Source organism: Rhinolophus ferrumequinum, chromosome 8 (genome assembly GCF_004115265.2).
Source record: "Rhinolophus ferrumequinum isolate MPI-CBG mRhiFer1 chromosome 8, mRhiFer1_v1.p, whole genome shotgun sequence".
In the NCBI taxonomy this organism is placed as follows: domain Eukaryota; kingdom Metazoa; phylum Chordata; class Mammalia; order Chiroptera; family Rhinolophidae; genus Rhinolophus; species Rhinolophus ferrumequinum.
In genome coordinates, this window is record NC_046291.1 from 47,474,271 (window position 1) to 47,500,724 (window position 26,454).

Consider the following 26,454-nt stretch of genomic DNA (forward strand, 5'->3'; position numbering starts at 1 on the left):
ACATGATTTTTAATTTTTTTTAATCTCAAAATAAAATTGAGATTTGGATAAATCTCTATATAAAAAGTTACCTAAAATGATAGACTAAATCCCAAAAATACTTCAAAAGTGACTGGCAGATTTTATGAAGGAACATCTATATTCTGAATATTATATTTAAACCTTTTTAATATAAAAATATTATTAATCTCACAACAATTTATGAGGTAGACACTATTACCATCTCCACTTTATAGATGGGGAACATTACAACTAGACAGGTTAACTGCTCTTTCCTCTCTCTTTTTAATTTGCCACCGTCCATAAAAGGGGACCTAGATAATTTTGGAAAGTTGCGTGGCACTGTTGCACCTAAAATACCAGGAAGGTACATTTATTTTTCATTTTATTTCATTCTCTTGTGCCAAATATCAAAACAAGGAACTGCATGAAGTCTCACGTACTTCTGCCCATCAACAGAGCACTGAAAGCACCCATAAACCGTCTCCCTTTTTAAGTTCCCCATCCCACAGAGTATGCAAGGTCCTTTTGGAATGTTGTGATTAAGTAAGTTAACTCGGATATGAGTCCCTTCTTTGAGTGAAATATCAGTCATGCTGAAAGGTTTGTCATAGTAGTCAGAAAAAAGATCATCTAAGTAAAGCTGTGAACGAGAAATGACGTCCATCACTCTTCTATCTAAAAGGACAAAAACAGAGAAACGTGTTCAGAAGACAGACAAAAACCATATAACTGCATTTATAAATACATGAATCTAAACCATCAGTCATGAAATGATTTGGCTTTTAAATTTAAATTCATCTTTAACAGACAGAATTACTGAATAGACGACCTCAGGTGTTCATCCGAGAAGAGAAAAAAATACATTTGAAATACTCTTCAATGGACATACTTCTTTCAAATAGTATATTTCTCAATCTGTAGAGCGCTGCAAACGTTGCTGTTTCTTCCCTTTCAAATCCTCCTTTTGTCACTGAAGTGACACAAAGGTCTATAAAAAAAAATGTAGAAGATGTTATGACTTGAACAACTCATATTTTTACAGTTGATGTGACTCTGGTTGATGAATTCTGGTACCTGACATCGTATTTTTTAAGTTAAATTTTATATGTTTTTAGAAAGGCAACATTCATATGGTACAAAATTCAAAGAGTACAAAAAGTGACAAGTCTAGTCTACATTGATTCTAGCCTCAGTTTTCCACCCCAGAGGTAACCACTGTTAAGTTTCTTGTGCATACTTCCAGAAATATTCCACATATTTTACATGCATATATGTGTGTGTGTATATATATATATTCTTCAGGCTCAAAAAGTTACATACTACACACATTTCTTTCAACTATTTCTTAAGAGATTAATCCATGTCAGGATGTATAGTGCTACCTCATTCTTGAATCTTAATGGCTTCATAGTAGTCTATGGATGCAACATTACTTAACTAGTTGCTGATAATAGATTGTAAGGTTAGCTCCAATCTCTTGCTATTACAAACTGAATATCCTTATACCCATAAAATTTCACATATGTATATCTGTAGGATAAAGTCCTAAAAGTGTAAGTAAGGCTAAAGTATATGCAAATTTAAAATTCTGATGGATATAACAGTTCTATCTGTTTGTACTCCTCCTAATAATATAATTGTAAAAACCTACACCTAAAGTATCCCAAATAGAATTAAATTTTCATGTTTTATTTTGTTTCTGGACTCCCTATTTCCCCACAGAACTGCAGAAACAAACAAAAACTGTCTAAAATTGTTTATAAATTACCATGGCTAGGGGGCTTGCTTGCCTCATCCTTTAGGCTACACTTAGACTTGAGCTGTCTAGCCTCCTAATCTTAAAGAACCGTGAAATGTAGAAATCTAAAGTGAGCTGCCCTGGGGTATTATATAAGGTGATAATTTTAGGGGAAAATTTATTTTCCCCTAAATATGTATATGTATATACAATATGTATACATATATGTATATGTATATATGTATATGTAAATAACTTTTAAAGTTATTTTTCAGGGCAAATTGAGGGGAAAGCTGGATCTATGACAGGTAAAACTGAAGGAAAGTTATCTTCAGGTAGCCTAGTTTGGGCATCCTGACACTTTAAGGCATCTTACTGTCTACTTTCTCCTCTGTTTGCCATCATGAAAAATTACCAGTTAGAAGGTCATTTATTATCTCCCCACGTAAGTCAAGGAATGCTTTGTCAGTGGATTGCATTTTAGCTCTCATCTATAATTTTAAGTGGGGTGGTGGGGAGTCTATAGCCTCCCTCTACCAAGAAGCCGGAAAGAGGTATTGGGTAAGTAGGGACTGGAGGATCTTTCCCAGCTATTTCACCCAAGCATAAGATTGACAGTACTCTGAGAGCATCATTATTCTATAATGAGAGAGAGAAAGAGAGAGAGAGAGATTCCTATTAAATTCTTCTTAAAATATAATCAATTCAGTGTTTCATGAAAATCATTCACTCACCAAAAGCACCATCCAAGTAAATGAAGAGTTCAAAAACACTGAAAGCTATGGTTGTGTGTGCTGGAAAAACAATAGCTTTGTCCCTTCCCCTGGAATTCTGTTCATCCATAAAATGAAACTATATTAAATAAATAAATAAATTATATAACATTATTAAGGATCATAACATGAAATGATAGCTTTTTGGAGAAACAAAACATCCTACAATCCTACTCAAAAAAAACAAAAAACACCTCTCCAACTAAAGAATGATCCTAACTGAAATAAACTTTATAGCATAGGTCCAAATGGTCCAATGGGAACTCGTGACCTGTATTAGGAAATACCACTCACCACTTTCTCACTTACTTCAATATTAAAGCCAATGATTAGTGCTAACACAACAGTAATGATCTCTGGTATAGAAAACCTTTTCTTTCAATTGCAAACCAAGTGCATTTAAGTTCTACAGCTTTTTTTAGCCTACCCTATCTACTGTTCCAAAGTCTCCAGCGCTTTCAGGAGCTTTGCAAAGCAATCACCAACAAGTAAATGTTTCAGTACCTGCCCAAATGATCCAATGTTAATTTGGTGGGCGGCTAAATGAACAGAACCTTTATTTGCAAAGACTTGAAAAGATTATCATTGAACCCTATCGTTCTGAAAATTGATTTTAATGAAACCAATCAAGTCATTATTATTATGCATCATTATTATGTGAATGACAAAAGGACGAATATTGTAATTGAACTAATGATTACACACAAATTACTTTCAAGATTTTTAAAAAGATTTAACATTGAATGAAGCATGTTTAGCCATTGACAATATTATTTTAGAAAAAATTAATATAAAAATGTAAATTCAGCTTTTAAAAATTCAAGTATCAACTACATCACTTAAAAATAACATCAAATAATTCAACATAAGCATCTAATTTTTATTCTCAAAACAGCATTTAAGTAGTAATAGGAGGGACTGCAGTATGCACGTTATTTCACGAGGATTAGAGTTTTGTTTGCATTATATTACACATGTTTAGAATCAAAATTTTCTTGATTTTTTTTCACATTCTAAGACAAAACATTACTGTGCAAAATCCTATATATACCATTGCAGCTATTTAATCTCAACATTTGACAAAATGCATAAATCTCATTAGAAATTTTTGAAAATTCCCATTGCAGCTTTTTAGCAAGAGAAGCCTAGTGAGTGTGGTTTTACCCGCATGGCTTCCCCACGAATTCCAGCGTGCACAGACAGTGAGCACTGTCGTGTGGTTCGAATGCTTTCCATGACCACACACAAGACTGCCTTTCTGCTGCTCCTTGCCTGACGTATCAAGCTGTGGTCAAAATTAATTTTTCTAAAATAAACAAGAGAGACATTCACAAGAATCTGTAACATCTGATTACATATAATCCAGTACATTTTTCGCTATCATGTGTTTCTCATCCACGGTCCACCTTAACTAAAAGTAAATCAAGACAGGCTTGATTTACAAGCCAGGAAGTATGCTCAAAAGAAATTTAATAATCTGCTTCTCCTTTCTATTTTCTTAAGACATGCTTACTATAGGTGTCTACTGGAGAGGCTCTCTTGGCACACTTGTTGCAAGCAGATTCCTGTATTCTTTTAATCTAATAATTTTGCAAATATGTGTAGATCCAAAGCAATTTTGTGGCACAATTAAAAATTCTTTTTGAACCAAATGATTTTGGATATCTACCCTTATCCAAAGTTAGGGTATATTACTAATTTGTATTATTTCAAATAAAAAATTACATTAGTAAAATATAACCTGAGTGTTTTACTCATTCTTTATAATGAAGTTTATATAATTAAAATATTTAATGAAAACACTGAAGTATAGTAAGGATTATTATACTGACCGTGTAGTAATTTCCTTGAGTAATGTTGATACTTCCACCTCATGTTTGGTTACTACACCAAATGACGCTTTTACTGCCACAGAATCTGATCCAGTAACATTAATCCCAACATCATTCACAATATGGTTGCCTCGTCTTCCATAGAGTGAAACATCTGATTCATCCTCATAATTCAGTAACTGATAAGATGAAACACCTTTAAAACAAGAAAATTAATATTTTTCAAATGTCTCGAATTTGTCTAATTTAGATTACATGTGGTAACATGTTAATTATTTAAGGCTCAATGACCCAAATTTTGAGAAAGGCAATGTTTCAAACCAAGATTAAAAATAGCAATTCAATTAATTAGACAAGAAGAAATAGAGTACTTAAATGAACTCAAATTCTACAGAACTTCTGAAGCATCAAGATCTCCTGGGTCGTTCAAAGAAAAACAAGTGTTGGTAAGAAATAATTTGTCAAAATGTCAATTTATTTTCTAATCTGGCCTGTAATGTATTTAACATATTTTAGTTTACCAACTGTAATAACTGAATCATAAAAAATACAAATTACCTTCATCTCATTTGACCCTGTGAGATAAGTAAGACGTAATAATAGCCCCATTTTATAGGTGAAGAAATATTTATTATGTCATATTCTAAATTGATTTGGTTAAAAACAATTTTATAAAATAATTGAAATAAAATTATACAATAAATAATCTTATAAAATAGGCTTGAAAATTATTTGAGCAATGAGACTTGCTACTATTATAAACTTTAAGCACTATTAATCATGTTATTACTGCCATAGCAATAAAAGTTGCTTTTATCAATGAAAATGTGTAATTATGAACATAAGCAGTATATATAATCTATGTTTAGATTACCAATAATATAGCTGAATGAGCAGACCCAAACAGACACTAAAACTTACCAGCTGAAATTTCTCTGTCTCCTAGAAGAATATCTTTCAATGTAAAAGGTGTCGAGGTAAATTTATATCTGGGAAACAGAAAGCATCGTTTCTTTTTTACCACCAGACTTAGAGGTTGGTATTTGTCAGCCTCACTGAGGCTTGGTACCGGAACTAATCTCCCTCCATCTCCAACTTGCTTGACAAAGCTCTTGGTAGCAGCAACAAACATATTAATATGGTATCAAAAGGCGATCAACTGCAACCCTCGGATAAAAAAATCCATATTGTCAAAGAAAATCAGGCACAAAACTAAGTCTTGCTGGATTTTAAATACAATTATATATATTAAAACTACAAAGCACGGTTTCACCAAGTAGTTTACAGAGCACAGTTCACAACACTGCCTCCCTTGGTGTGCTCAGGTGTTGAATTATAGATTAACAGTGTAAAATGATATACTAAAAGTAAGTCTAATTTGGAATTGCAGTCTATAGCACTAAAATATACCCAGAAAACTAGTAATTTTAAAATACTACCAATGTCCTTAAAGAGGGTCAAGGTTAGTAGTGGCTTGCCAGTTTTGAGGGACACACACAGCCTTATGGGAAAAACTATGCAGTTTAGACACTAACATTACCGCTGGGCACCAGCTACAGAGGACCTAGTCCATAGGGAATTCCCTGTCTATTATGCCAATTTTGGCAACAGAGAAGTGCTGCTTTGAATCCTGATGGTATAGTTTGTTTGAGCATTCCATTCATTTTCCTTGTATGCTTGCAAAATGAAGTAATTAATATAAAAAGTAAATTCACAGATTATAAGCAAACAATTGTATGCTTTATAAAAAATATCTTTATAAAATACTAAATGGAAGCCACATTGCATACAATAACTGTATAAACTCAGATGTATGGGTTTCTTACTCAGGAGCTGGCACGAAGACATCTCTTTGAAAGAGGGTCCTGCTTCATTTATTTCCTTTTTGTTTCATTATTCTCATTCCAGTTACTCAACCTTTAAAGATAGCTACATAAGATTTTGGCTTGTTTCAAAGGAATTTTGTGGCTAAAAATACATTTTAGAAACAAATCTGAGGGCTGAAATATTGTATTGCCACAGTTATGTGGATGTTGTATTTTGAAATAGTGGCTATGTGGTGCTCACAAATTACTCAAAACAAATAACATTAGTGGACAGTAACTGATACTATAAAGAGGGGGTTGGGGAAGAAAGAATAGGTGTAATTCAAGCCTCAAATAATATAACCAATTTGATTAGATTCTGGACATTTTTTAAATCTGCAATCAAATATACTCGCATGCAACCTCAAAGAACAGTTTTGAGTAGTCTCTCGGTGCGAATAGGATTATGAAAAGCAATCTTCTAGAACACCGAGAAGACACACAGAGCCATTTCTGCAAGTGGCTGCAAACCCCTAGAAAAGCCACTGGACATCTAATTTCGCTGTCGGACCCCCCCCACCAAAGGTGACGCATCCTAAGCAAACCCGATTACAACCAATACCACAGGTGTGCAGAAACAGCATTTAATAGGAATCCGGCCCATTGAAAAGCCGTAGTTTACACGTAACAGGCCTAGCTGGGATCTGCGCGCCCAGCATTCACTTAGCGATGAAAGTCTAGAAGACAATGGAGCCCACGGGGAGGTAGAGGAGGGGTGTAGCCCGACGTCCCTGCGAGCTCTTAAGGGCAGGTCTCGGGGGCCGGAAAAGCTCAGCGCAGCCCTCAGGAGCTGATATACCCAGAGTCTCAAGCTTCCCGGCCAGGCCCCGGGATGCACTCTATAAATTTTGCATTTGGAATTTTGAAATCTTTTTCTTAAAGTGACGCAGCCCTCATCCTTTCCTCCGGCCCAAAAATGACTGGGCTTCGGGCCCCACAGAATCTGCGAGCCTTCCCGCCCGACAAGCCTCCTCTCCAGGCAGGAAACGGCCTCCTTTTAAAGACACAATTGCGGCTTCGACCAGGCCGGAGAACAGGGTGCCGAAACACACGGAGGCCACAGGATGGGAACCCGCTGAAGCAGAGGAAAGCCAGGGCGGGGAGAAGGGGCGGGGCCAGGCGCCGAGGCCTCCGGATGCCAGTGGGCGGGGCCGGGCAGGGAGACAGGCAGGTAGCCAGGAGAGCGAGGGGGCGTAGCCGGGAGCCCCGGCCCGAGCTGCCGCACGGAGGCTCCGCCTCCGCCCCCGCCCGTCCCTTTCGCCAGAGGGACGTAAGCAGGGAGGATAAGGGGAGCTGGAAAGGGAGAATCGGAAGGGAGAAGGCGGCGGCGGTGGCGCTGGAGTGCCCCTCTCCGGGACCGGCGGACCCGGGGAGCGAGAACGTCACTGCGCACTGTTCTTCCGCCGTCGAGCCGTCCCTTCTCGCCATGTCCCAGAGCAGGGATCGCGCCGCGGCCCTGCCGCTGGAGCACGAGGACAGCGGGACCTTCAGGTCAGCGCCGGAGAATTCCGGGCCGAGCCGAGCAAGGGACAGAGTGGCTGGGCAAGAGGGGCGGGGGCGGGGCAGCGGCTCTCGAGCGGCATTCTGGGTAAAGCCCCTTTCTGGTAAAGCCCGCCTGGGAGGCTGCGGGCAGACCCGCGGCGCGCGGGCTGGGTCTGCGGCCCGGCCCCGCCCCTTTTGCGTCCTGGGGTGGCGGGCGGCGTGGGCGGAGATGACACTGGGCCTCTTGGGAAATGGGATTTGTGGGTTTAGTCGTTTGAGGTTGCAGCACTTCTATTAGTCTACGAATCCGTCCTACCTGCATTCAAGTTACCTCCTTAAAGACCTCCCTCAACCCTGCCAGCGCGTGCCTCATGCCGGCCGCTGCGGGTCCGGGAGATGGTGCGCCTCGCCAGCTCCGGTCCTGGCCGCCGGGAGCTTCGGCGCTTTCTCCCGTCACCGTTGGTGGCGGTCAGACAGAACTGGTCTCTATGCTTCTGCTTCCCTCCCGGTTTTGATATGCACAGCACACCTTTTTCTGGTTTTTGCAGTTTGGGGAAGATGATTACAGCTAAGCCAGGGAAAACACCGATTCAGGTATTACACGAATACGGCATGAAGACTAAGAACATCCCGGTTTATGAATGTGAAAGATCCGATGTGCAAATACACGCGCCCACTTTCACCTTCAGAGTTACCGTTGGTGACATAACCTGCACAGGTCTGTATGCACAGTTAACCTTATGGACCATGCAGGTTGGCGGTCAAGATTTGGCAGCATCAGTTTAGAAAAGTGCCCTTTTTACTAGAGACAGCTATGAGGAACAGGTTCTTGAAACTGAGACCTCATCTCAGGTTATTGGGACTTTCCAACTTCATCTGATTTTTCTCCCTAGTTTTCTCATCCCCAGATACCAAGAGAAGCTCATTAACATATCCTGGGATCCTCCTAGGGTTTTTCCAAGAATTAGGGAGAAGCAGGAAAGATTCTTGAAGCAGCCATAGCTAGATCAGTAGGTGCTGTCAAGTTTTATAGTTTCGTAGAGTATAGTAGATGCCAGGAGGCATGACCCCAGAATTTTCTGAGCCTCTCTTCTTTGTGTATGGACTCATTTGCTGCGTTGGACCCATTATACCACACCCAATTCTGTATCCAAGCAGAATGAGGAAGGTGAAAGGCTTGGATACACTATATTGCATAGCAGTATTTCCTGACACTACACAGGTATTTTAATAAGCTGTTACCTCCATTTTTATATATGACAGGTTCAGAGAGATATAAGTAACACGCCCAACATCACAGTAACGAAGTTTCAGAATGCAGATTCACCTGGTTATGGTCTGTGAGTTTCATAATTAAAGCCCATTTGTAAATGTAGACATTTTATTTCTTAGGTACCTATGTAATTTCAAACAAAAAATATTGAATGCTGAATTTAATTTGGAAGAATGTCAAAAAAATTCAGCAGGAATACTGAAGTCCCACCATCTGGCAATCTGAAGGCATCATTTGTTTGTATCCCTGAAAATCTGGAGTTTGCTATTTTCATTGAAGCCACTTAACAGAAAATTTTGAAGCTTTTTGTCTGTGTAAGGCAAGTGGATTGGAAATGCTAGTTGGAAGATTCCCTATATGAACCATAGAATCAACATTGCATTACTGCTTTAATTGGACTATTTATATTTTTGATAAATTTTATTGGGGACTATTAGGGAACAGTGTGTTTCTCCAGGGCCCATCAGTTCCAAGTCATTGTCTTTCAGTCTAGTTGTGGAGGGCGCAGCTCAGCTCTAAGTCCAGGCACCGTTTTCAATCTTTAGTCACAGGGGATACAGCTCACCATCCCATGTGGGAATTGAACTGGCAACCTTGTTATTCAGAGCTTCCATTCTAACCGACCGCCCCTCCAGAAGCTCAGTAGCAGCTTGATGTCTTCAGTCTAGTTGTGGAGGGCGCAGCTCACTGACTCATGTGGGAATTGAACCGGCAACCCTTTTGTTCAGAGCTTGTGCTCTAACCAACTGAGCCATCTGGCCGCCCCTAGCTGGTCTATTTTTAAATATTCAGTGAAAATTCAAGAAAAACTAGCCTTTTACCCTTCAATGTTTTACAGACTAGAGATTGACAACCTATGGCAACCATTCTGCCGAGGCCCCTACTCTGCTCACCCTGGACTGCCCCATCTTCCTGTACAAGCTTATCTGCCTCCACAGCTTCAAATACTATCTAAAGACTGATAATTCTGAACTCTCTGTCTTCAGCCCGGGCCCAGGTGCAGAACAGTGTAGCAGCCTTTGTTTGCTGGACATCTTTGCTTGGATGACCCAAAGACACCTCAGTCTCGTTGACTCCAACTGAATCCATCTTCTCTCTCAAATCCATTTCCCCTGCTTTCCAAGCTCAGTAAAGACACCACCAGTATCCATTTGCTCAGAGTAGAAATTTGGGTCTCATCTTCTTGACTCCTTCCTCTCCCTCTGCCTCTTGTCCAGTCTGTTCCAAATCTTACTTCCTAAATATCTCTTGAATCTGTCTGCTTGTCTCGTCTTCTGTTTGGGCCACTGTCATCTTCCACTTGGATTACAGTTACAGTCATGTAGCTGTTCTTTCAGCTTTTAGTCCTGTGATGCCCATTCTCTGCACGACCACCGGAGTGTTCTTTGTGGCATTCAAATCTGTTCATGTACTTCCTCTTCCTAAAATTCATTCAGTGGTTTCCCCATAACCCTCTGCATAAATACAGATAAATACAGGTTTCTTAACACGACTTACAACCTTGCTGCTCAAAATGTGATCAGCAGCAGCATTAATATCACCTGGACACTTGATGGAAATGCAGAATATCAGGCTCCATTCCAGACATAATGGATCAGAGTATGTGTTTTAACAAAATTTACAGGCAATTCCTATGCACATTAAAGTTTGATAAGACAAATTTAGGACACTGTTCTCTGACCTCTCTCCCTACCCTCCAACTCTCTAGTTTTTTATCTCAAAATTCCTTCCCTCAAGCTCTTCCGGTACCCAACTACTTGGGGCTCTTAAGAACTCCATGCTCTGTGTTACCTTTGAGCCTTTGCTGGTGTTCTTTTCTTTGCCTAGAATGTTCTTCGTAACCCCCAGCTTTCTTCACATTACTAGCTTTCACTAATCTTTCAGGTCTTCATTTAGTTAATCTCTTCCTTCATGAAACCTTTCTGAATCTTTACCAAGAATAGACGAGCTGCCCCATTTGTATACTCCCCTACAGGCTGCACTTGAGCCTGTCATTACACATACCACTCCACATTTCAAAGGCCTATTTATAGACAAAATACTAAGGGCAGGGACTCTTGTTTAGTTCTCCACTCTATTCCTAATACCTGTGTTAGCGGATAAATGAGTACGGTTTTGTGTCCTCTAACACTTGAGGATCACACTTGAAAGGTCCCCTTTGTTTCCTCCACACCAGAGGAATGGACATGAGCATTCTGATACCACTTTCGAGGGGTTCTCAACACCTAGTTTGAACACAGAAGGAAAAAGACTGAATTTACCATTTACTAGGTGTGATTGCTTACTGAAATTTGGCATCGGTCTCAGTGATTAGTCAGGCCTATTCCTTGTCTCCCCATTAGCTACCCATGTAAGGATACAGATTGTATAGAAGACGCATAACGTAAGCTCTCACTTTCTTCCTATATAAACCTAACTAACCTCCCTTACTAAACCTAACATGTAGCCACAACTGCTTTGCCAGGCAAGGGGGTTTAATCCAGTCTAGGACAAGCTGTTAGAATACAACTGTGCATCTTTCAGTGTAGGTGGCTCCCTTGAAGGAAACTTCTTGCCACAGAAGAATTTCTCCCTGTGAATAGGGGAAGAGTAAAATACTAAATTGCATTTCTTCAGGTGTGACAGCCTACTTTTTTACCATTTTAGGTAATAAATAGACATAATGTAAACATGATGTCAATTTTTTATACAGATATGCCTAGAATTAAATACATAGAACTTGAAAAGTCATGATTTTTTTTTAATGTATTTCATGTGGTTAATATTTTAGTGTGTAACTGTATGTTATGTGTATGTTTTTATTACCTAATGTGTATATGTAAAACGTATAGTGACTTTGTTTTGTATTATGAAAACATCTATGCAAAACTCAGTTTTCACAGCATATACTTTTTTGTTGTTAACCATAATTCAGGTGAAGGTACAAGTAAGAAGCTGGCGAAACATAGAGCTGCAGAGGCTGCCATAAACATTTTGAAAGCCAATGCAAGTATTTGGTGAGCTCAATTTCTTTGTATTCTGCAGCTCAAAATTATCATGGCTGAGGTAAGATTAAAAGTTTGAATATGCTCGCAAGTGGAACAGAGTGAACAGTTGTTAGTGTTTGCTCTAACATTCTATTTCCTTGTGGAAACCTGTTATCCATTAAGGACAACTGTATCCTTAAGAAATTAAATACAGTATGAAGTGTTGAATGAATGCTCTCTTGAACTAGGTGTTGTTGTTTTTCCTGGATGGCGTGCAACAGGAGAAAACCAGAGTTTGCCTGGCAAATATCTTACTGTATTAAGACTTTAATTATTTCCACACTGAGGAAAGCAAGGTGTGAGATGGGAAAAGATTAGCGATGAAAGTACCCTGTGAGGAATTCTAATTTGGAAGGAGACAAAAAGATTTCCTTTTATTATAGCATGTATACCAAATATAAGAGGGTGTTAAGTGGGATGTTAATTCTTGACATATCTTTCCAAAATAAATTTTGTTGGTGCTTTAGTTACTTTGGAAAGAGTATTGGCCCGGGAGCATCTCATGTATCATAAGGTAGTGTCCTTCGGTTTCTAGTTGCTTCTCTTTACGTGTACTCAAGTATACTTGGGTAAATCTGGTATATCAGCTCATAGTTGACAGCAGAGGCCCATGGAAATTTAGGATGGGTTTTTTTTAGCCATAGCAAAATTTGACTTAGGGATGTATTTAGGTTCTCATGCAGTACTCCTCTGTTTTTCAAAATTATTCTAACCATTTGAATAGTTCAGAACTAACCAGTGTAAGCCTTGGATCTCACAAAATGATGCTAAATTCTCTGGGGTCATATATTGTAGTCGATTTATGCCAGTTTTCTAGATATACCAAATGGCATGGCAGGAATTGGATCTTCCCCTCATTGGTGATGGCCATGCTATTTCTGTGCAGCCCAAAGGTCAACCCAAAGTGTTAAGTATATTTGTAGAAATGACCTAGTGTCCTACCTATACATGGCACTTCATTTTGTCAGCAAAAAAGGCTAACCCACTTACTATATATTTGTGCTTCTTGACAGATAAGATGGGAATTACTAAGCTGTAATGAGGCCTAAAGTGGCCTCATTTAATACAGAGACTTTCTCACTTCTCCATCACAATTATTTGGGTAGCTTCGGCATGCAGCATTGTAAGTGAATATTCATATCTCATCAGCCTATGTAAAGCTTGAAATTGTGGTAGTTAGAAAACAAACTTGAGGAAGTGGCAATAACTGAACCTCGTTTGTCATGAAAGAGATGGTTCTTCAGTTGCCTAGGTGGTAGTAACCTTGGAATGCCACTCTTCCAGTGTCAGGCACCCATCACCCAAGTAACTAGTATTTCAAACTACTTGAAAGAGATTGTTCTCTTTTTCCCTAATCACAAGCCCCACAATCTGAAACCAGATTCATGCAGGCCACCTATTTTATGCAGGCTACATATACATCTTAGGAGGATTGTCCTAGCATAGAGCAGATAATATATCAAAGTTAGACAGATAGATAGATATAGAGATAATTCTTCCATAATTATCTGAATAAAAAAAGCTATATTTCCGATCTATATTATTCACATTGCTAGACTAAATTTTCTGACTAATTGTTAGTCTTCCATGTTTGTGTAGTTGTAACAATAGTATGCTTTATTTAAATACATTTTATTGAGCACATATTATAAAAAAAGTACTACAAGGTTTATGAAGGTAAGTGATACATAGGTCCTACCATCAAGGAATTTATAGTTATGCAGAGGAGACTCATATGAGGGATGGACAAATTATATGTATTTGTAAGAATGTATAATTTATGGTAAAATAATTTGCTTAAGAAAGGGTTACACCAGATGTTATAATGGCTCAAAGAAGGGAGAAATTATGTTCCATTGGGGTAAATAGATAGGCTTTTTAGAGGAGGTGGCATTTGAAATATACCTTGGATGATGGATAGATCAGATTTTCATAGAAGAGGAGAGAGAGAAGGGCATTCCATGTAGAAGGAACAGCAAGAGCAAAGACATAGAAGGTTAAATAGAAAGTGCTTGTCATTTATTTCATAATTGGAGGAAAATTATTTGGTTTTATAACACTTTAAAAAAATGTTTAGCTTTGCAGTTCCTGACCCCTTGATGCCTGATCCTTCCAAGCAACCAAAGAACCAGCTTAATCCTATTGGTTCATTACAGGTAAGTCGCACAGTTTTTCCTTACTTAGCATTTTGTCTACTGAAAAGAAGATGTCATAAATTGATAATATCACAGGGACAAGACAAGGAATTAGTATTTAAAGATAAGATGGTGTAATATTTTGTTTTTTTACATTATGATCATTAGATATTATAGCGCTAAGTTGAAATTATTTTCCTATTTATTTATGGATTTTCTTCCATACACAGTATCTGCCTTTGGTTTGTGGAATTCTCATTTGAGATCAACAGGACCTCAGTGCACATGCGTAGAGTTTTTTATACTTTAAGAATATTTCTTGCCACTCTTGTGACAAACCTCTATCTACTTCTATTGAGACAGAAGACTTTATAAAGAACCCAAATCGGGTAATCTCATTAAGGAATAGGAAAGTCTGTTTGCTTATTCTACCAAAAAATACATATTCAGCTTTGAATTTCTGTATGCAAAATATCCTCCTTGCCGATTATCCGTGTGCTCTGTTGGACAACTCCTGTCCCCGTTATCCAACCAGTCCTTTGGACGCTTTCCTGCTCTATGAGTTTTTCTGTAGTTTAATTCTTCTTTTCTCAGCCTCGTCCAGGTCTGTTTGTTTGCCATCTCTGCTTCTCACTTGCTCTTGATCAAATATAGTAGTCAGCCAGCTGTGGGTATGGAAGTCTATAGCTAGGAGGGGAGAGGCTGTAGGAACTGATGGCAGTGACACCTGTAGATACCCTCTCTGATGTTTCCAAAGAGGGCAGTAGTAGTTTATCTTTCCATTTGAACTTTTTGATCCCAGCTCACTATGGCTTAATGGAAGACGACCATTCATAGCAGGAGACTTCTTCAGTTTTGTAACTGTGGGCTTCTAAGATAAAATGCAGAAGTATCTGTGGGAAATATAGCGTCTTCCCTCATTTCTCCATTGCAGAATATATAACTAAATTTTCAAACATATAAGTGGGATGAAAATTGTGAAAGAGTATCATTTATGTGATTGAGCCATTGCATAGTAAAATGACTACTAAAGCCTGATGTTGATTTTCCAGGAATTGGCAATTCATCATGGCTGGAGACTTCCTGAATATACCCTTTCCCAGGAGGGAGGCCCTGCTCATAACAGAGAATATACCACAATTTGCAGGCTAGAGTCATTTATGGAAACTGGTACTTATTTCTTTTTACCTTCATATAATTTATAAACCATAATTAAAAGCATTTATTTGAGCAAAAGGAACTACAGCCTGGGAGAGACAGATTCGGGTAGCAACCTAAAGTGTGTTCCTCCGATACAAGGGGAGGCTGCCTTTTATATTGAAAATTCCTGCCCAGGTTCCCATTTAGGTCCGTTTTATGTAAATGAGGTACCCACATTGTGCAGTTCTGATTAGATGGGGCAGATCTCAGTGTGTTGGTAGAAAGAGGAAACCAGGGTTTCTCTGTAGTGATTGAGTCAGAAGGCGTAAACAAGTGAGGCATAGTGCGGGAAGCCAAGAGTTGAGTCTGAGGTTCTTCCTGGTACACAGAGGACGGAAGGAGCCCCTGTCAGCAAATGGCCTCTGGGTTCTTACTATTTATAAAATTTGGGCCCTCAGGTGACCATGGGGATTCCATCTCAGCAGATAAATTCCTTCTCCTCAAATGAATCTTTCTGCTCGGCGTCCACAAATTGAAGACATTTGAAATATTTTCAAATAATGGATGACCATAGAAATTTCTGATATCTTCTCAAATTTGTGGTTGAATTTAAGTATAAATATGTGACTTAAGAATACTTCTTAATTTGATATTTTTAAAATCGTGAGTTGTTAGAGGAAAGATAAATGAATTGACTCTTTGAGCAATCTTCATTGATGTATTAGTGACTTAAAAATCATTTGGAGAAAAGAACAATCGTAAATCTCTTGGAGTTTCAGCAGCTAATCTAGAAGTTAGGAGTATAAAAAGATTACATTTGAAAACAATATGATTCATAAGAGGCTAGATGACAAAACATCACAGTGTGATAAAAATATAGTAGAAATTATCCTTTTGAATTGTAACAACTTCTATGTTGTTAAATGCCATAAACTATGGGAAAAAAGTCACTTAATAAAGTACTAGTGAGGATTCTTATTTTAACTTCTCTAGAATGTTCTTATCATTTTTAAAGTGACTTGAAAGGGACTTTTACCTTGGCTGCATATTAGTTTTAACAACTTTTTGTTGATTAGTTAATCAACTTTTTGCCCTCCAGAGGTAGTATGGGCCAGTGCAGAAAACACTGGGCCAGAAGCAGAAACCTCAGCTTGTGTTCTTGATTCAGTCCTTAATTTGCAGGTTAGGCAAATTACTTAAACTCCCTGGGAGTTTAAATTTTTAAATCTAGAAAGCAAAAGCATGGAAGGAGATCAAATTTATGGTGTCTTTCAATTTCAGCATGTCCTATTCCCTTCTTATTTATGTTAAAGAAATTCCATATAGTTGTCAGTTTATAGAAAATTGTAAGTGAGAAATAAACATTGAGAGGAGTTGTATTTTAAATGTATCTTGACAAATTTGAATGTTTGGTCAGGATTAAACCAAATATAATTCATTAAAACAAGGCATAGAGAAATAAGCTGTTAGAGAAAAACAGAAAGTGTAACTGTTAAAGCCAAATTATTAAAAGAAATGTCTTCGAAAATGTTAATATCTGTATGAATCATAACAAGCAGAGATGTCAGGTCAGTGAAAGAATAGACTAGTAGATAAAAACCATGAGGTTGTTCTCTGATTAAATGCAATATATAGAGAAGGTGCCCAAAAAATGTGTATACATTTTAAGAAAGAAAAAACTGTATTAAAATGATGCTGATGATCATTTTGAGCACCTCTTGTAATTGCAGAAGTCAAACGTGACTTGTATTCGTCTTTTCTTATTGGTATACATTGAGTATTACAATTTTAATAGTTTTTTCCTTTCTTAAAATGTGTGTACATCTTTTTGGCGCAATCTGAATTTGATCATCCTCTATGGACACTAATTTCTTTTCTGAACCTACCTTTTTTTTTTTTCTTTATTTAGGAAAGGGGGCATCAAAAAAACAAGCCAAGAGAAATGCTGCTGAGAAGTTTCTGGCGAAATTCAGTAATATTTCTCCAGAGAACCACATTTCTTTAGTGAGTGATGATCATACAGCTGTGATGTTAATGTGATTAAGTGTCTCTTGCTGTAGGAAACTTTCCTAGATTTCTTGTTATACAGATACTTCAGAGTTGCAGTTTTTAAAAATCCTTTATTTAGTTACACACTACCCCAATTTTATCGGCTTGCTATATTGAGCCAGAATCACAAGGGTGACCAGGTAAGAGGGCTTGAGAGACACAGTTAAATTCAGAATAATACCGTGGGATCTCAAGATGGTAGGCCAGTAGTTCCTTTTTTGCCTTCACGTTGACAATGCGTTCCCACCCCTTTGTCCATTCATTGGCTTATCCACTCAGAAAACATTTAGTGAGCTCATACTGTGTGCCAAGCTTTGTGCTAGGTACTGACATACAGTGAATAAGACAGTCTCTGCCCAAAGGAAGTTTATAGCCTATTGAAAAAGAGAAGAGAACTCTACAGACTGGTCCTTACAGAGGGTGCTGTAGGAACACACGAGTAAGAGAAGGCACGCAACTAAGATGGGGGTTTGGGGAAGGTTTCTTGGAGGAAGTAATGTCTAAGTTGAGATCTGTACAATGAGAATAGAGAGGAAAAGAAGAATTGCAGAAAGGAGAAAGAGCATGTGCAGAAACCCAGGAGTAAAACATCATATGCCCTGTAGGAACCCTTACTTAGAATTGCTACAACATAAAAGTTGGAGGGAGGGAGTCTCAAACCATGAGGCAGAGAGGTAAAGAGGAGTTAAATCTTGCAGGAACTTCTATATTAAGGAGACTAAACTTTATCCTGAGGGTAGTACAAAGTCATTAAATAATTTTAATCTGGAAGGACAGGATCTAATTTATACATTAGAGAGGAAATCACTTGTATGCATCACGAAGAATGAATGAATAGTAGAATCAGAGAGACCTGCTAGAATGCTATTATAGAAAACAAGAGAAATGATGGTGGCCTAACCTAAGGTGGTGGCAATAGAAATGGTATATTTAAAAATTATTTCTAAAACTAAAGTGAAGGGAGTATGGTAATTGATTGGATGTGGGGAGTAAGGAAAAAGGAAATAATGGCAACGGAATAGATAGTGGTACCATTCATTAATATGGGGAACACAGAAGATGAGTAGAAATTGAGGGGAGTAGATAAAGAGCTAAATGTAAGGTAAGCTGTATTGAGTTTAAAGTGTTTATGTTTATAGAATATCTAAATGAAGATACTGAGCAGACAGCTAGGCATTTGTGTGTATATATATATATATATATGTATGTATATATAGGTCTTTTAAGATATACATATATCTTTTAAGATATATATATAGCTTAAAAGATTGGGCTATACATGATATATTACTTGAGATTCTGATAGATGTACCGTGTTTCCCCAAAAATAAGACCTAACCGGAAAATAAGGCCAAGGATGATTTTTCAGGATGACATCCCCTGAACATAAGTCCTAATGCCTCTTTTAGAGCAAAAATTAATATAAGACCTGGTCTAATTTTGGGGGGAAAACAGTAGAGGTTATGTCTTATGGTACATTATCTGAGAGTATATTAAGTGGGAAATGAGAAGTGAGGACTACAGCAGTGTCCTCGCTGAGCTTATGATAAAAGAAGGGCTTATTCTGTTAAAAAAAAAAAAAAATCAGAGATTTTTTTATATTATATAATATATATAATATATAATATATATTACTTATTTATACAGATAAGTAATGTGTATAAATTACTTATACAAATAAGTAATACAGTTTTGATTTTACTTTTTTAATAGAAAAATATAAAACATTGCATTTATGTCTTTTTAAATTGAATCAGAGATGACATTAAATCACAAAGCACAGATAGGTTTATAAGTGAATTCTGTGGAATCTTCAAGGAAGAGATAATTTTCAAAGGAATTTAAATTCTTCCCAGAAATTTATATAATGTAGGGAAAGCTTCTAAATTTATTCTCTAAAACCAATGTAACACTAACACGAAAACCTGACGATAGCCTATCCTAACAGAAAAAATATACGGATTAACCTTCCTTATGGTGAGACCTTAATAAAATACTCAGTAGAACATTAAAAGAACAATATGCCATAGACAAACAAGTACGCTGTGTTTCAGGATTGCAAGGATTTTCAAGGTTAGTAAATTGGTTACTATAATTAACCACATTAATGGGTCAAAGGAGAAAAAAGTATGTACATAATTGTCTCAATAGATGCCAAAAAGATATTTGACAAAATTTAGCAATCATTACTGATTGACACTTAAAATTCCCTATTTTGATTCAAAATATATCTTAAAAAAATCAATCATGGTTACATGTTTATAAGTAACAGATAGATCTATAGGTATAGATGAAACAATGTAACAGAAAATAAATAAATGTAAATCTTTCTAGTTTTGATATGAAGACTTAATATTGTAAATACATAAAAAGGCAATGTAGTCTCGCTCAGAATATGCCAGAATTTATTTTGGACGTTGATACAGCTTACTAAGTTTTGTCTGGAAAAGTAAACTCTCACAAATAGCCAAGAAAAATGAAAAGGAAAAGTATGGGAGATGGAGTGCTACTCTACCAGAGAATTTTTGTGCCATAAAACTTTAGTAGTTAAAATAGATATTGGTACAGGGATAAACAATAGAGTGAAGAATCCAGGTATAGATGCTAATACATATAGGAACATAGTATATGACAACAGTAAGATTTCAAATCAATGAGTGGAGGATGGATTATTCAACAAATGATGTACAAACAACTTACAGTCATTTGAGGGAGGGGAGTGTGTATGATATTTGGTTGCTACCTTATTCCTGTTGATCTTAAAAAAAAAAAAAAAAGACCCAGTTATTTTACCAGCAAAACGGGTTTATTCAGGAAGAGCAGAGGAATTGCAATTGGAATTGCAAACCATAGGCAAGCCTGAAGAACAGGGGAGAGGGACTTGCATTTGTAGGAGAAAAGAGGAACTTGAGAGGGGCTATTTCAAAGGAGTCAGAGTAGTAATAGCTTCTCAGTGGCTGGGCTATATAACAAGGAGCCCAAATCTGAAGGTAACCAGCTGAAAATGTTCAGGTGACCATTGACAAAGGTGCAGGTGTTTTGCTGGGCAAGGAGAAATTCTTCCTCCTGCTGTGGGATGGCCTACTGTTTGGGGTCTGGGTGGCAGTGCATGAGAGCTCCGTTTTCAGAGTTTCCTGACTCCATTTTAAATGAGGTTTCCTTTATTTTTAATATTCCTATACCAAAACGAATTTCAGCTAGATCAAAGATTTGAACATAGAATTCAAACTATGTAAGTATTAGAAGATACGGAAGAGCTTTTCTTTTTAAAAAATCTTAGTGTGGGGAAAGCCTTTTATACCTAGAAGCTGTAAAGTACAAGATTCACAAATTTTGATACATACTGCCCAGCAAAACTGTAAATAAAACCAAGAATAAAAACAGTGTGATTATATATATATATATATATATATATTTGAAAGTTGATAATAGAGTAGATCTTAAAAGTTCTCATCACAAGAAAACAATTTATGTTTGGTGATGGATATTAACTAGGCTTATTGTAGTGATCATTTTGCAATATATATACAACATGAACCATTATGTTGTACACCTGCAACTAATATGTTAAGTATTATATCTCAATGAAAAGAAAGGAAAACGAGTGAGAAATTATTTTCAACACATGACTATAAAGGGATTGTTTTCAGTACCACACAAAAAGCTTTTCCACACCAATAAAAAAGACAACCAAGTGAAAGAAATATACATGAAGACATACATATACATGAAGAATATATATACATGAAGAATAAATATACATGAAGAAAGAAAAAAATGTTCAACTTCATTCATGCAAGTTAAACAAGATACTAATTTCACTTTTTATATTGACAAAAAGTTTGATAATATCTGGTGTTGGTGAGGGTATGAGAAGACAAGCACTCTCCAAGACATTTGATGGGGGTATAAAGTGGTTCAAAAATCATTTTGGATGTATTTATCAAAATTAAAAGCATACATGTCCTCTGACTTGGCAGTTCTACTTCTAGAAGTTATTCTACAGAGAAAATCATCTAAGTACAAAAGAGTTTTATTGTAACATTATTCATAAAAGCAGGAAACTGGAAACAACCTAAAACCTTTGGTTGTAGGCTATTGAGATAAATATAGTGAATTTATGTACACTCATATGAGAAGAATGAAAAGATGAAGAAAAGTAACCTGTCATTTTTGTGTAAAAAGATTATATGTATGTACTTGAATATGCATAGAATGTTTATGGAAGGATACTGAAGAAATGTTTAAGAACGAGTACCTCTAGGGAGTGGAACAGAAGTCTTTGGGGAAGGGGTGGTAAGGAAACTAGACTATTCTTCATTAGCTGTTCTTATTGTGGAAAATTTTTTTTTTATCATGTGAATGAATTACGATTTTTTAAAAATATGTATTGTTTAAAGTTTCAATCAAGAAATGTAAAATTTTATTTAGTAAATTTTACAAATTACTCAGTTCTATAGCATGGCCTCCCCTATGATCTTTTGAAAATCCTTTAACCTCTGTCGGGGCTCATTAATAAATAAGACTAAGGCTAGGTTGCCCTACTTACTTAGAGAGTAGTTGCTTTGGGTTTTTAAATGGCATAACATAGGAAAGCAATTTGAGGAAACCATAAACAAATATGGAAATGTAAAACATTATAAAAATAGGTGAAAAGGGAAGGGTATAGGGGACAATAAAGAAGAAAGGAAAAGGAGAAAGAAAACAGAAAAACATAAGCTCAGTTGGGTTCTGGATCTAAGTCTGAGAAGAGCACTTTAACGTCCCGCCGTTCATTGGAATCACTTGTTCCCTCATACCCAATATGCACTTCTCACCTTTTCTACAGTTTCTTTGTTTTCTGCTTCAGAGCTCTCAGTTACAATGATGGTATTTAATACAAGAAACCATAAAGACATGAAAATTGTTTTATGTTTTAATTTGTAAATTGCCTGTTAGATTCAGTTATTTGCAAATTTGTTTATAGTGCTCTTAAATATCTTACACATCTTAATGTAACCATCAGAAAATTTGACTGAGAGACATTTGTACTGCACAAAAGTATTTTTAAATACTTCCAGTATATCATTATGTATGCTTCTTCTTTCTTAACATCATGGTATCTGTTAAATGTGTATACTTGTTAATGTTGTCTAGATTAAATTGGAAAGTTAACCAAACGGTGTCCATTTAAACATGCTTTCTAAAATATTAAATGTGAGTGCCTTCTAAGTACTTTTAATTATAGTTTGGAAACCAGTCCTAGTTAAGAGTCTTAATCTTCATCTCTTGTTTTTCAGACAAATGTAGTAGGACATTCTTTAGGATGTACTTGGCATTCCTTGAGGAATTCTCCTGGTGAAAAGATCAACTTACTGAAAAGAAGCCTCCTCAGTATTCCAGATACAGATTACATCCAGCTGCTTAGTGAAATTGCCAAGGAACAAGGTTTTAATATAACATATTTGGATATAGGTATGATTTTTCTTTTTTGGCTTTACCCCAAAACATGTGTCTTTTCAAAATATGTTTGAGAAACAAAAACTTCTATTATAATTGATTTCAGTGATCAGGGACTCTAACTATATTACCAAGCAATAACATATATAATTGATGTGTCCCATTCTTACAAATAATAATAATAGCTAACATCTATATAGTTATAGTAATAAAAACAACAATAGCTGAGATTTATGGTGTTTTACTATGTGCCAGGCACTGTTCTGAGGACATTACATACATCAACTAACCCTGTGAAGTCGGTTCTGTTTATAAGTGAAGAAAGGAGGGAAGGCACAGAAAGGTTGAGAAACTTGCCCAGGATAGTACAGCTAGTCAGTGGTAGAGCCAGATTAGGGGAAGAGTGACTGCAGATACACTGTCAACAAACTAGCCCTCATGGGCAGATTGACAAATATAAAGGCACCCACCTTTCTAGAACAAGTACCAAGGTGTAGGGTGAGACCTTTCTCTGCACTCTGTCACTGTATTCTAATTCTGGGAGATAAGTGGGAGCCCATCAATTTATAGCCTTATCCCATTCCAGCTGTCATCTTCTCCCTTCTTTTTAGCCCTTAATCATTTAGATAGGCAAATGTGGACATACTGGAAAGCAAGTCAGTTTGGATTTTCTAATTCAGTTTATAAAGCTGGCTAATGTGTGTGTGTGTGTGTGAATGCACATGCATGCGTTTATTGTCTTGGTTTAACATCAGTATAATATGTGAAGAATTTGATATCTCTTATTCCAGTTCTCAGTGAGCTGTGAGGACCTACCTTGTGAGAGCTACTAGCACTGAGAAAGTAGGGTGTTCAGGGACTGAAAGAACTTCTGCTACATTAAGATTGAATGATGATGGGTCAAGTGCAATGTCCTAATATGCTGAGAATGAGGCCAAACCTAAGAATTTAGTGCAAACAGATGGTCAGAAAAGGTGACTGATGGGAGACTATTCATTCAACAAATATTTATTAAGTGTCTGTACTTCGTTGGATGTTGGAGACAGAGATGAATGAGCCGTGTCATGAATAGGACGAGGGAAGTTTTTAAATCTAGGAAAAGAAGGAAACTTGATTTTTTTAGATTATGAATAATGATGCTTTTGGAATACTTCTTAATGATTTTAAGAACTAAGTAGTTCTTGTAAATACAGGACAGCAGTCTGAAAACCACAGTCAATTTGGCTAACTTCTATGCAAGTACCTTCAAAAGAATCTAGATGTTCCCCAAAGAATATAGACAAATGGCCAACAAGCACATGAAAAGATGCTCAACATCATTTGTCACCAGTAAAATACAAATCAGAACCATAGTGAGGTATCATTTCACACCCACGAGGATGGCTATAATGAAAAAAATAACAAATGCCGAGAAATTATAGCCTGCATATATTGCTCATGGGAATGTAAAATGGTTCAGCTGTTATGGGAAACAGTTTTGCAGATCCTCAAATGAGAGGCCTTATGACCAGTAACTCTACTAGGTATATACCCAAGAGAATTGAAAACTGGTATTCAAACAAATACCTGTACACACGGTTATAGCCATACTATTCACAATAATGAAAAGGTGGGAATAGCCCATGTGTCCATGACAGATAATGGATAAATCAGTTGTATATACATGCAATGAAATATTATTTGGCCATGAAAAGGAATGAAGTTCTGATACATGCTACAACATGGATGAACCTTAAAAACATACTAAGTGAAAGAAACCAGACACAAAGGGTCACTTAATATATGATTCCATTTATATGAAATATGCAGATTAGGTTAATCCATAGCGACAGAACACAGATTGGTGGTTGCCAGGGGCTGAGGCTGGGGCCATGGGTGTGGGGGTTGTGGGCAGGAAGATTGGGATCCGCTGCTTAATGGCTGTGTGTTAAGTGATGAAGTGATGAAAGTGCTTTGTAACTAGATAAGGCGGTGGTTGCACACCATTGTGAATATTCTAACTGCCACCAAAGAATTTACTTTAAAAATGGTTAATTTTGTGTGAATTTTACCTCAAAAAAAAAAACACCTAGATGCTATAACTAGAAACCCTCTGCAGGCCTTAAATAATCTCATTGTATCTGGATATTTTCCACTATATTGACTCTAACTGAAATAACAGGCAATCACAACCACTTTAAAGAAATTATAACTCGCGTGTTTCTACTTCTTCCCCTTGTCTTACTTAATTATCTTTAGTAAGAGTGATTCATCAGTTGAAGAGAAGAACGTTTATTTCCTGGGTTTAGGTATTGTTTTTAAAATATCCTAACCCATATACAAGATGGAACTAGACTCTCTGCACCGATTTATAACCAAAGAACATGAAGGCACAAAGGAGGTCTTGCCCTGAACCATGTATTTCCTGGTTCAGATGTCTACTGAAGATAACCCTAGACTTCATAATGAAAAATAGAGTTTCCCCGGTCTTCTAGTAAATGTTTTTTCCCCCCTCTAAAAAAGTAGCTATGGTTCAGTAATTTGCAAATGCTGGTCAACTAGCCATATTAGAATTGTGTTGGGAGCTTTTTTTTTTAATGCAAGAAGTTGGCTGCTGTTACCCCCAATCTGCATTTCTGATTGAGCAGGCTGGAGTGAGGCCTGGACACCTGTATTCCTTAACGTTCCCTCAGATGATTATGAAGCACATCTGTGTCTGAGAACTGCGGTAGCTGAGCAATTGTGTTTTGGTTTTTGTTTGTACAAGAATGACAAAGGTGATGAGTAAGTGGGCTAGTCTACTACCGTGGATGCTTACAGAGAACAGCACTGACAAAAACTGTATTGTTTATACAAAGGATATACTTTACATACACTGACTGACCATCATGCTTGAATGTGTCATTACAGAAGAACTGAGTGCCAACGGACAGTATCAGTGTCTCGCTGAACTGTCCACCAGTCCTATCACAGTTTGTCATGGCTCTGGGATCTCCTGCGGCAATGCACAGAGTGATGCAGCTCACAACGCGTTGCAGTATTTAAAGATAATAGCAGAAAGAAAGTAAACTTGGAGCAACTTAGAAAACCCATCAGCAGCACACAAAATGGTCCCGTCTCCTTCCCAAGTAAAACATTTACTGTAATGTTTGAGTTTGTGTGTTTTTCCTAAATCTCTTCACAGATTCCATCAACACTCCAGATTTCATTATCTTCTAGTCATTGTTATTAAGCTCTTTTTAATGGCTTCAACTTTGTATTGGTATATTGTATTTATAAACTTTGTACCATAAGCAGAGTCTAGCACCCATTTTACAATGCCATGTACACAGAAGGAAGAAACTGCATGTTTATTGATGATGAAAATGATAACATAAAACTACTGCTAAACAACAGTCTTTCTTACTGGTGCTTAACTTCTTCTTTGTGCAAGGCTTTGTAAAGGGAATTCGAAGGAAGCCCCTTAGAATTAGAGTGTTGAGGAATGCACTAAGGCTTTTATTGAATGTGATTGTTAAATGTCAGGGAACATGATTGGTCTGCTGTGTGTTTGAATCCATGTAATAAAGAGCTGTTGTAATAATGGGTTCTGCTCATTTTATTAAAGTGTTACTGAGTTGACTGTGACCCCATTCTTTATAGCCATTCTTGTGAGGAACAGAATGTGGCTATTATTTACATAGCTCTAGTTTACTTCTGAAAGTCAAAGGTTAAAAACAA

At 37.1% G+C, this 26,454-nt stretch overlaps 2 protein-coding genes across 6 annotated transcripts; one reads left to right on the forward strand and one right to left on the reverse strand.

Annotated features, from left to right (window-relative positions):
* Positions 1 to 8,018, reverse strand: PJVK (pejvakin). Of its 3 annotated transcripts, none has more exons than XM_033112502.1 (7): positions 8,010 to 8,018; positions 5,268 to 5,335; positions 4,347 to 4,542; positions 3,679 to 3,820; positions 2,476 to 2,593; positions 893 to 991; positions 1 to 678 (listed from the first exon to the last, which is right to left on the reverse strand). In XM_033112502.1, the coding sequence occupies exons 4-7, from the start codon at positions 3,748 to 3,750 to the stop codon at positions 386 to 388; spliced, it is 582 nt and encodes a 193-aa protein (XP_032968393.1). In that variant the 5' UTR covers positions 3,751 to 3,820; positions 4,347 to 4,542; positions 5,268 to 5,335; positions 8,010 to 8,018; the 3' UTR covers positions 1 to 385. The 3 variants fall into 3 exon arrangements, with proteins under 3 accessions (XP_032968393.1, XP_032968392.1, XP_032968391.1); XM_033112501.1 differs by lacking the exon at positions 8,010 to 8,018 and adding an exon at positions 6,910 to 7,129 and having other exon boundaries at positions 5,268 to 5,505; XM_033112500.1 differs by lacking the exon at positions 8,010 to 8,018 and having other exon boundaries at positions 5,268 to 6,051.
* PRKRA (protein activator of interferon induced protein kinase EIF2AK2) lies at positions 7,372 to 26,454 on the forward strand. 3 transcript variants are annotated; one of them, XM_033112497.1, is made up of 9 exons: positions 7,526 to 7,702; positions 8,242 to 8,411; positions 11,881 to 11,962; positions 13,006 to 13,115; positions 14,070 to 14,148; positions 15,180 to 15,297; positions 17,177 to 17,271; positions 22,596 to 22,770; positions 25,645 to 26,317. In XM_033112497.1, the coding sequence occupies exons 5-9, from the start codon at positions 14,092 to 14,094 to the stop codon at positions 25,800 to 25,802; spliced, it is 603 nt and encodes a 200-aa protein (XP_032968388.1). In that variant the 5' UTR covers positions 7,526 to 7,702; positions 8,242 to 8,411; positions 11,881 to 11,962; positions 13,006 to 13,115; positions 14,070 to 14,091; the 3' UTR covers positions 25,803 to 26,317. The 3 variants fall into 3 exon arrangements, with proteins under 3 accessions (XP_032968387.1, XP_032968388.1, XP_032968389.1); XM_033112496.1 differs by lacking the exon at positions 13,006 to 13,115 and having other exon boundaries at positions 7,372 to 7,702; positions 25,645 to 26,454; XM_033112498.1 differs by lacking the exons at positions 7,526 to 7,702; positions 13,006 to 13,115 and having other exon boundaries at positions 8,242 to 8,287.

Excerpts from the sequence above, each read along its gene's own strand:
- PJVK (XM_033112501.1), bottom strand. The coding sequence starts at position 5,478 with ATGTTTGTTGCTGCTACCAAGAGCTTTGTCAAGCAAGTTGGAGATGGA. Across the intron at positions 992-2,475 it reads TTACTTGGATGGTGCTTTTG|ACCTTTGTGTCACTTCAGTG; the intron begins GTGAGTGAATGA and ends TTTTTTTTATAG. Across the intron at positions 679-892 it reads AAATATACTATTTGAAAGAA|ATAGAAGAGTGATGGACGTC; the intron begins GTATGTCCATTG and ends TTGTCCTTTTAG.
- PRKRA (XM_033112496.1), top strand. The coding sequence starts at position 7,638 with ATGTCCCAGAGCAGGGATCGCGCCGCGGCCCTGCCGCTGGAGCACGAG. Across the intron at positions 11,963-14,069 it reads AAAGCCAATGCAAGTATTTG|CTTTGCAGTTCCTGACCCCT; the intron begins GTGAGCTCAATT and ends AAAAATGTTTAG. Across the intron at positions 14,149-15,179 it reads ATCCTATTGGTTCATTACAG|GAATTGGCAATTCATCATGG; the intron begins GTAAGTCGCACA and ends TTGATTTTCCAG.